This window comes from Physeter macrocephalus, unplaced genomic scaffold (genome assembly GCF_002837175.3).
Source record: "Physeter macrocephalus isolate SW-GA unplaced genomic scaffold, ASM283717v5 random_543, whole genome shotgun sequence".
Lineage (NCBI taxonomy): Eukaryota > Metazoa > Chordata > Mammalia > Artiodactyla > Physeteridae > Physeter > Physeter macrocephalus.
Genome location: NW_021145956.1, coordinates 39349 through 50000, shown reverse-complemented (window position 1 = coordinate 50000; position 10652 = coordinate 39349). Strand labels below are relative to the sequence as shown.

Here is a 10652-nt window from a genome sequence, read left to right as displayed (position 1 = left end):
TTTAACAGATGAGAAAGTTGAGGCTCAGAGAGGTTAAGTGAAATATCTGAGGTGACCCAACTGGTGACTGACAGAGCTGAGACTAAACCCAGGCTCTGACTGCCAGGTCTAGGATCTTTCTTCATGTAAAGCGTGCTCCTGTTTCTGGGTGGTTTTATTGTTCTAAAGCAGCACTTTTTGCCTCTTAACTTGTTGACTCTCAGTGGAATGTTGGTCATGTGATTAAGGTGGACAGCCTCACCCCTGCCCTAGATGGATTACCCAAGCTCCCATAGCTGTAACTCTGATGGAGCCAGTATTTAAACACAAGGTTTATATGGCTATCAGCTCACTGAAGTTTGGTTTAAAAAACACACAGGGATTTCCCTGGCAGTCCAGTGGTTAGGACCCAGCGGTGTCACTGCCGTGGGCCGGGTTCAGTCCCTGATCGGGGAACTAAGATCCCGCAAGCCTCTCCGTGCGGCCAATAAATAAGTAAATAAAAAATAGAAAACAAAGAAATTTTAAAAACACACATATCTTTGCAAAAACTAACAACACATCTTGGGGCGATTTTCCTTTTCTTCTCTCTGCTTTCTCTTTATTTTCTACCGTTAGCCTATACTCGTTTTGCTACACAAATATGTAGATTTGTGCATGCATGTGGACCCATGTGTTTGGCCACAAGAAGAGTCACATTGCAGGGGTCGCCACAGGAGCCTCTAAAGGCCTGTGTTATGTCTGGCGCCACCCAGGTCATCAAGAAGAAGCTAGTGGGCTCCGTGAAGGCACTGCAGAAGCAGTATGTGTCCTTGGACACAGCGGTCACAAGTGAAGACGGAGATGCCAACAGCATGTGCAGCGCCCTGGAAGCCGTCTTCATCCACGGCCTGCACACCAAGCACATCCGAGCCGAGGCCGGAGGGAAAAGGAAGAAAAGTGCCCACCAGAAGCCTCTGCCTCAGCCCGTCTTCTGGCCCCTCCTGAAAGCTGTCACCCACAAGTGAGAGCTGCTGGGGGCGGCGGGGCCGGGGTGGAGGCGGTTCACGTTGGGGAGGAGCTTCAGAGTGTGGGACGCCGGGCTCTTCCCTCCAGCCGTGTGGGAGAGACACAGAGAGCCCTGTGTCCTGGAGAGGAGATGGTGGACCAAGCGGGTTGGAGGTGGGGGGATGTTAGACCAGGGCTCAGTGAGCCCCTCAGACCATGGCCTGGGGCAGCGTCGAGCCCCTGGGCCGGTCGTCCTGAGCAGGAACAGGAGCCTTCTTTTTACCACCCTCTGGCAAATTCGGTAGTTGCAACAGAGGTTGTGCGGCCTGCAAAGCCTGAAATCTTTACTGTCTGACCCTTTCCAGAAGTTTGCTGACCCTGCCTTAGGATGTTTGCACATGTGTGTGCTACGTATCATACTTGTAACAGGGTAGGGTTTGTTTCTTTTTTTTTTTAAGAAGGGTGGCATCCAGCTAGAGCCTCTGAATGTGTGCTCTGAGACACTTGTCTTGCTGGCCCTGCCCTGAACCGCCTGGGCTTTTCAGCAAGCAGCTGACCCTGTGCCTCTCGGGGCTATTAAATGCCACCTCCTGCCCGAAGGCGCCTTTGTCAGTGTCTAATCTTCCTTCCCGTGCTACTGCCGCTGCCCTATCTCAGGCTCTTACCTCACTCCTGGGTGGCAGTGCCTTTCTCATTGTCCCCCTTATCTCATTCTGTCTTTCCTTTGGTCAGTCAGCCAACATTTACTGAGCTTAAGCTGACCGGAGCTCCATCACTGGGTTCTGCAGAGTACGGTCCGCACTCCCATGGAGGAGACGTGCGCAGGGGATGGCGGTAGTCAGAGGAGGGGCGTTTACATCAGACCGAGGCATTCAGGAGCCGAGTTTGGTGCACGTGCGGGGGTCGGGCTGAGTAGGAGCACCCCACCCTGAAGTCTGCGTAGCTGCGAGCACGTCACTTTCCTGAGCAAAAACCTGTAGCCCACAGGCTCCCAAACGCCAGCCTGGGGTCTGCTTCACTTGGCTGGGGCCCCGGAACCTGTATCCTAACCTAGTTCCCCGGGTGATTCTGATGCACAGCCTGGTGTGGGGAGCATCGCCCCACTTTGCCTCCCCGTTTGATACTCAAGGCCCTGCATTGCCTGGCTTTGCAACCCAATCACGCGCTCTTCGTCCCTGTGCTGTAACCGGAGCGCTCCTCACTCCTGTTACAGTCTGTTGCTTTCCTACCCTTTATGCTTTTTTTCTCCGTCAGTCCCTCGTGCCCCAAAGGTTCTCCATCCGTCTTTGCCTCTTGCAGTCCCTCAAGGCCCAGCTCAGATGCTACCCTCTTCTGTGGCGTTTTTCTTACTCCAACCCAGAGGTGATTACCCAGCCCTCACCCCAGCTCCGCTAACAACAGGGCTCACCTCAGTATGCCCTTGAAAGGCGGTTTCCTGGACCGAGGGTAGGGACCGTGACTTTACCCTGTGTCTTCACAGCTCCAAGGACCTCAACCTAAAATTTAGGGGCTTAGCAGACATGTCCTGGATGAGCAGATGATGTCAGGGGCCGGACGGGTAGTTGTCATGAAAATGGCAACAATCCTTGATGACACTAAACGTAAAAAAGTTGGGGGGTTAGAGCTGAACCTTTCTAAATTCCCCTTTGAACGCTGTCATCCAGGAGTTTTTCATGCCTACGTATATTTGCGGTCGTTACCGGCTCTTGCTAACCAGTGGGTAAAATGACATGTCCGTGATCTGGAGTGGTTTCTTGAAACGCGTGTGTTCTCCGCCTTCCCAGACACATCATCTCGGAATTGGAGCACCTGATCTTCGTGAGCACGGACGTGGGCCGCTGCCGGGCCTGGCTGCGGCTGGCCCTCAATGACGGCCTGATGGAGTGCTACCTGAAGCTGCTGCTGCAGGAGCAGGCCCGCCTGTGCGAGTACTACCAGCCCACGGCCCTGCTCCGTGACGCCGAGGAGGGCGAGTTCCTCCTGAGCTTCCTGCAGGGCCTGACGTCCCTGTCCTTCGAGCTCTCCTACAAGTCTGCCATCCTAAACGAGTGGACGCTCACCCCGCTGGCCCTCTCCGGGCTCTGCCCGCTCTCGGAGCTCGACCCCCTCACTATCTCTGGAGCGGAACTACAGCGGAAGGAGTCTCTGGATTCTATCTCCCATTCCTCAGGCTCGGAGGACATCGAGGTCCAGCACTCGGGCCATAAGATCCGACGGAACAGGGGGCTCACGGCCTCCTCCCTCAGTCTGGACACGGCCAGTTCGTCCCAGCTCTCTTGCAGCCTCAACTCTGACAGCTGCCTGCTCCAAGAGAATGGCTCCAAGAGTCCAGACCGTTCCGAGGAGCCCATGTCCTGCGACTCAGACCTGGGGACGGCAAATGCTGACGATTCGGACCCGTCTCTGCAAGAGTGAGTACCCCTCCCCCACCCCTTCCTTCTCTTTCTCCTTCCTTCCTTCTCTTCCTCTTGCCCTCCCTCCCTTCCTGGGGCACGTGATTGCCTGTCACTGAGCACGGAACTCTGTTAGGGCATAAAGACTGACGAAGCGGGGCAGGGACTCTCCCCCGGGGACTGGAATTGCTGGGAGCTGTACCTTTAGAAAGACTGGGGCCAGTGGGGAGAATGCATTTAGATGGAGCTCAGAGTTGGTTCCAGCCCCAGCTCTGTCCTGGTGACCTGTGACAAGTTATTTAATCTCTCTGAGATTTAGTGTGAAATATTATTGTCGTCTTCATCTAGAGAGAAGGAAACTTATAGTTCAGAGCTCTATGTACAACTTCCAAAAAAGTGCAGTGAAGCACAGTGCATAAGGGTGATCTTCTGGGACCTCACAGAAGACCTTCTGGGGGGCACAAAGCCTGAGTGATGCCAGGACGGGGGTGGCAGACAAATGGGGACGAGCAAGTGTGTGGAGGAGGAGGACATGGAGTGACGAACTTGACTGGGGAAGGGAGCCTGGCCAGAGCCTTCCTTCCTTCAGGCTTTTTAACATTAATTTTTGAATAGATAATATATTTTTATAGTTTAAAAAAATCTAAAATATATACAGTGAAGAGTCTTTCCCACTGTATTTATGTAGCCATAATTATTAATTTCTTGCATATTTTTCCAGTTTCTAAATGCATCTATAACAAATATAAATGTACACATTTTAAAATTTTCTTTCTTCTTTCTTTTTTTTTTAAGTTGAAGTATAGTTGATTTACAATGCTGTGTTAGTTTCAGGTGTACAGCACGGTAATTCAGTTATTTATACATATATAAATATGTTTTATATATATATAATATGTATAAATAAATATATAACATTGTTATATATATATAATATATATAAATAAATATATATATAACATTGTTAAATATATAAAAAATATATTGTTTTTCAGATTCTTTTCCCTTATAGGTTATTATCTTTCTTATTTCTTATTCCCTTCTTTCCACGAAAGCTAGTATAAATTATAAATACATTATTCCATACCTTGTTTGGGAGATCTTTTCATATCAGAGCTTTTTTTTTTTTCCTATTACAGATTTTTCCATTGTATGAATGTACCTTAGTTTATTGAATCAGGCCTGAGTGTAATGGACATTGGAGTTCAGTGTTTCTATAAATAACCTGTGTATGTGGTCCTTTAGGCCTGCGCAAGCTATCTCTGTTCAGTAAATTCCCAGAAGCAAAATTGCTGAGCCAAGGAATAAATTAATTTGTAATTTTCACAGATATTGCCTATTTGCACTCCATCAGGGCTGTGCTTGTGTCCTCTCAGCCTTGTCAACAGAAGGTATCATCAAACTTTTGGAAATTTGCTCGTCTCATAGGTAAAAAATGGTAGCCGTCTCTGAAGCATTTCCTCTAGTAGGACCTGTGTTACATCAGCTGTGTTTAGGACCTTTCCACTCCTGCTGTTCCCCACCCTTCCCCCCACCTTGGTTCAGGTCTTTACAGGGCTCCCACCCGGTGTGGGAATCACACCAGGATTGGGTGTCATGGACTGGCCCTGGAGCAGATCTAGTTTCAAGCCCCGTTCCACCACCTACAAGCCCAGTAGTGTCTCGTACATGGCTAACTCTTTTTGAGGTTCTGTTTCTTCATCTTTTTTTTTTTTTAATTTTTATTGGAGTAGAGTTGATTTGCAATGTTGTTTCAGTTTCTGCTGTACAGCAAAGTGATTCAATTATACATATACTTATATCCACTCATTTTTAGATTCTTTTCCCATATAGGTCATTACAGAATATTGAGTAGAGTTCCCTGTGCTATACAGTAGGTCCTTATTAGTTATCTATTTTATTGTTTCTTCATCTTTAAAATGGAAATTCCCTCATAGGGCTGTTTGAGAATCAAGTGAGATACCCATGAGTGAGACGCACACATAAGAATGTCTGGTAGGTCCCAGAAATGGCCTCTGAACATCGAGCACATCAGATAGAATTTTCACATGTCAAACGGATGGATTAGATATAACGTGCTGGGAAGGAGCAGCCCCCGCCCCAGAGATGGCTGGGCCCGTGGCGTGACTGAGGCTCAGTCACCTGTCTTAGCCCTTGGTTGTCTCTCCCTCCTCCCGCAGACCAGCCAGCCTTCTCTTTGTCATGTGCCTTGCCTATATCTTTCACGAGTCTTGTGATTGGAAAATTCCAGCTTAAGGTCAGTGAATCAGTGACCATCCACCCTGCATGGGAAGTGTTGTCCTGGGTATTCGAGGGGAACTCAAGGGAAGAGGGTCAGGATGTACAGACCAACACTGGACAGTGATGTGAGGAAGCGGCAGACACCGCACGCACACACACACACACACACACACACACACAGACACACACACACACACACACACACAGACACACACACACACAAGCATGCAGCCAGCGCCATCATTCTTAGAGCTGGGCTGGAAGTTTGTCTTGGAGCATTCACAGAGACCAGTGTTTCTTAGAGTATGTGTTTTAAGGGTAAAGATTCTCACCAACACGTAAGAGTTTGCTGAAGTTGTTGTGTTACTTAAATGTATATAACTTAAAATTAGGCATAAACACGTTGTGCTTAAAACTCTTACAACTATAAAATCAGAACATCTACAAACTGGGAATTCCCTGGTGGTCCAGTGGTTAGGGCTCTGCGCTTTCACTAAGGTGGCCCAGGTTCAATCCCTGGTCGGGGAACTAAGATCCCACAAGCCTCTCGGTGCGGCCAAAAAAAAAAGAAAAAATCTACAAATTAAACATGAAACGCAAAACCCATAACATTCCAAATGAAACTTATTAATGTTTTGCAGAAGCCAAATTACAGTTTGCCTTGGGAAGAGAGGATCGACTGCCCCACACAGCTTCTTTTGTGTTCATTGGGTCTGAATTATATCCTGAATTATAATTATAATTATATCACTGAGAAGCATAGGTACAGTCTAGCAGTAAAAAGTGTGGACTCAGGAGCCGGACTGCCTGAGCCCTCCATCAACCAGCTTTGCCATCTCGGACAAGTTATTCAACCTTTCTGACCTTGATGTCCTCATCTGTAAAATGGGGATAAGAATGCTTGAAAGGAATGCTGGGGAGATGAAATGAATTTAGATCTGTCAAATGCTTAGAGCAGCGTCTGACACAGCACACATGCTCACTGGGCGGTGGTGTCATTTTCCTGCTGTGTACCTGTGATGTCCGTTCCCCTACTGCTTGTCCTCACGTGCACTGCTGCAAAACCTTGGTTAGTAATATTTGTCAGAGGTTATTGTCATGAGGCCTTCCCTTGGGGGAAATGAATCTTAGCACGTGCAGCCCACCTCTTTGCTTTTATTAGTGGCCCTTGACGGCCAAATAGTACTGTGTATCACCAACACAATAGTCCGCATGTTCAGGAAAACCGCAGGCTCAGGATCACTTGTCAGGGGTACTTTATAAGGTGGCCATTCAGGTTCTCCAGGCCATGCTTTTAATTTACTTCATACATAAGTATTTATAATACATATACTTTTTTTCCAGATTGTTCTCTAAATGAAAGCACAAAGTTTAAAAATTTTCAAATAGAGGACTTCCCTGGCAGTCCAGTGGTTAAGACTCCGCGCTTCCAATGCAGGGGGTGGGGCCTGGGTTCAATCCATGGTCGGGGAATTAAGGTCTCACATGCCGGGCGGCACAGCCAAAAAAAAAAAAAAAACGATTTTCGAATAGAAAGGTTTTGGGAAACACGGCCTGAACCAAACCAAAGTGGAAGGACTGTAGTGGTTTCAGTTTAATTTTTTTTTTTTGCCCCCAGTTTCATTTCTATGTTTCATTTTCCTGAAATTTTTAAAAATGTTTTTTATTTTGCCTTTTCCTTCAAAATCTCATCTCTAGCCCTTTTTTCCACTTGATGTACATGTCTCTCTTATTCTCACTGGGTCCTTCACCAATTCTGGTGAAGCTCTGTGAGCTTCATTTCACCTTGACCTGGGTTTTTTTTTTTTGGAGTTTTTTTGGCCGTGCCCTGCAGCTTGCAGGATCTTAGTTCCCTGACCAGGGATTGAACCCATGCCCCCTTCAATGGAAGTGAAGAGTCCTAACCACTGGACTGCCAAGGAATTCCCCTTGACCTTGGTTTTGATTTGACAGAAGCTCTAATTGATCACACAAGCTTCTTGCTGTTTGGTGACATTTCTGTAAGCATTAAGTCACTCACTTATTCTAACACCCAGTCTATGCTTGTCATTAAAATCTTTCTTATAGGTTAGGATTCACTTCTAATCGATAACTGTTTTGGTAATGCTAGTGAATATTTCAATAAATCTGTTCCTTTCCTTACATGCTTATGTTTGTGTACACGGAGGCTAAGCAGTCTTATCAATGATAATGAGGTTAACATTTATTGATCACTTTGTGCCAGACACTGTGCTAAGCACTTTACCTGTACCTGTATTATGTCATTTAATCTTTTTCACAGTCATAAAAGATGGGTGCTGGTACCACATCCATTTTCCAGATAAGGGAATTAAGTCCATGAACTTAATGTTCACATTGTGGGGCCCGCAGCCCTGTGTTAACCAAGGTCAGGTGGACTCGGGAGGCCCTGCTTTTAATCACTCACCACACCACCTCCCGGGAGCCCATGCGGAGCCGGGACCTCACAGAGGACCTTGTAAAAAGTCTGACACCCTAGTTCATTTCAGAAGGGGGCCCCGTGGTTTGGACACATATAAGTGGTTAGCAAATGCCCCTCCTCCTCTGCCTGTGGAAACTACCCCTTTCTTTCCAGAACTCATCCTTGCCTACTCGCTGCAAATTGCACTCTTGGATTTTTTGTGGGTCTGTTTTTAGAGTGTGGCTTTTAGAGGAAGAGCGAGTCCTCACCTGCGTTCCCCCCCATAACTATTCCACAAACACATTTACACCTTTCTCTGAGAGGTCATCTGTTTGTTTATCAAGATATGATTCACATACCATAACATTCACCATTGTAAAGTGTACTGTTCAGTGGTTTTCAGTATATTCACAAGGTCGTGAATTCAACATCTACTGCTGTCTACTTCAAGAGCATTTTCATTACCATGTAAGGAAGTCCCTTACCCATTAGCTATGAATTTACCTTTCCTGGACATTTAATATCAATCGAGTCATACAATATGTGGCCTTTTGTGACTGCCTTCTTTCACTTAGTACCATGTTTTCAAGGTTCAACCACATTATATAGCATATATCATGGGCAAATAATATTCCATTGTATGGATATCTTACAATTTTGTTTATTTATTCATCAATTAATGGACATTTTTTCCCACTTTTTGGCTATTATGAATAATGTTGCTATGAGCATTCATTTACAAGTATTTTGTGTGGACATATGTTTTGAATTCTTTTGGGTACGTACGTAAGAGTAGAATTACTGAGTCCCATGATAACTCTATATTTAACTTTCTGAGGAACTACCAAATGTTTTCCTCAGGGGCTGCACCATTTCACATTTCCACTGGTAATATATATGTGTTCCAATTTCTCCACATCTTTGCCAGTACTTATTATTCTCTGTCCCTTTTATTATAGCCATCCTGTTGGGCGTACAGTAGTATCTCATTGTGGTTTTGATTTATATTTCACTATTGTCTAATGATTTTGAGCACTTTTTCATGTCTTCATTGGCCATTTGTCTATCTTCTTTGGAGTAATGTCTATTCAAATCCTTTGCCTATTCTTTTTCCTTTGCCTATTTTTATTTTTTATTTGTTTATTTATTTTTTGAAAGCATTGTGCTTTTTTCTTTGTAAAAATATATATTTTTTGAATTTTATTTACTTTTTTATATAGCAGGTTCTTATTAGTTATCCATTTTATGCATATCAGTGTATACATGTCAATCCCAATCTCCCAATTCATGCCACCACCCCCACCCCCACCACCACTCTCCCCACTTGGTGTCCGTACATTTGTTCTCTACATCTGTGTCTCTATTTCTGCCCTGTGAACCAGTTCATCTGTACTATTTATTTATTTATTTTTGGCTGCGTCGGGTCTTAGTTGTGGCACACGGGCTCTTTGTTGCGACCCACGGGTTTCTCTCTACTTGCAGCATGTAGGCTTAGTTGCCCCGTGCCATGTGGGATCTTAGTTCCCTGACCAGGGGTCGAACCCGCATCCCCTGCATTGGAAGGCGGATTCTTAACCACTGGACCAGCAGGGAAGTCCCATCCTTTGCCTGTTTAAATTGGGTTATTTATTTATTGTTGAGTTGTAAGAGCTCTGTATAGTCTGGGTACTAGACTCTTATCAGATATATGATAATATTTGTACATTTTATATGCAAATATTTGTATTATATTTTTTATTAGTCACTTATGCATTAGATATCATATCTAAGAAATCATTGCCTGATCCAAAGATATGAAGCTTTACACCTGTTTCCTTCTAAAAGTTTTATAGTTTTAGCTCTTACCTTTAGGTCTTTGATCCCTCTGGGGTTAATTTTTTTATATGGTGTGAGATGAGTCCAACTTTATTCTTTTGCATGGAACTATTCACTTATCCCAGCACCATTTGTTGAAAGACTATTCTTTCCGCACTGAAATGTCTCAGCACCTCTGTTGAAAATCAGTTGCCCAGAAATGCATGGGTGGGTCACCTCTTTTTGTCTAAAATGTCTTAAAATGTTGTTTGGGGTTATGATGGTGTAAATAAGAGCAGAGCTCACCTAGAAGACAATCAGATGAAAACTTGAGCTCTAAAATCCTCTTTTCCATAACCCCATTAAGGGGAGTTTGATGTGTCTTCTGCACCCAGTCTAAGCCATTAGGGCAGATACGTGCGACTGTGAGATCTCTTGGGCTCCAGACAGCTTTCTTGCCACCAGAACCTGCATTTGCCCATGATGTCCTCACTGGATTCATAAGCAGAGGTGGAGACAGCAAATAGGTTTACTTCAGAAACAGAACTTGGATTCTCGGAAGCCTCAGGAGAGGGAGGGAGGAGCAGCCGCTAGCCAGTGCACATTCCAGAAGTCCCAGAACTATGTGTGTGTGTGTGTGTGTGTGTGTGTGTGTGTGTGTGTGTGTGTGTGTGTGTGTGTGTGTGTGTGTTGTGTGTGTGTGTGTGTGTGTGTGTGTGTGTACACAAAGGCAGTGACATTGGCTCCCCCGGCCCCAGACACACCACTGAGGGGCAGAAAGTGCCAGTCCCATCAGGAACACACCCCGTGTACACGGACACACACGCTGCACAGCTTGT

At 45.6% G+C, this 10652-nt stretch overlaps 1 protein-coding gene across 1 annotated transcript in view; it reads left to right on the top strand.

Moving 5' to 3' along the window:
- The first annotated feature begins 46 nt into the window (after positions 1 to 46).
- The window catches only part of PLEKHM1 (pleckstrin homology and RUN domain containing M1), a 44795-nt gene continuing 34189 nt past the window's right edge, over positions 47 to 10652 (top strand). The window contains exons 1-2 of the mRNA XM_024130331.3: positions 47 to 982; positions 2751 to 3377. Coding sequence (XP_023986099.1) covers positions 651 to 982; positions 2751 to 3377 — 959 coding nt within the window. The 5' untranslated portion in view covers positions 47 to 650. The remainder of the gene's footprint in view (positions 983 to 2750; positions 3378 to 10652) is intronic.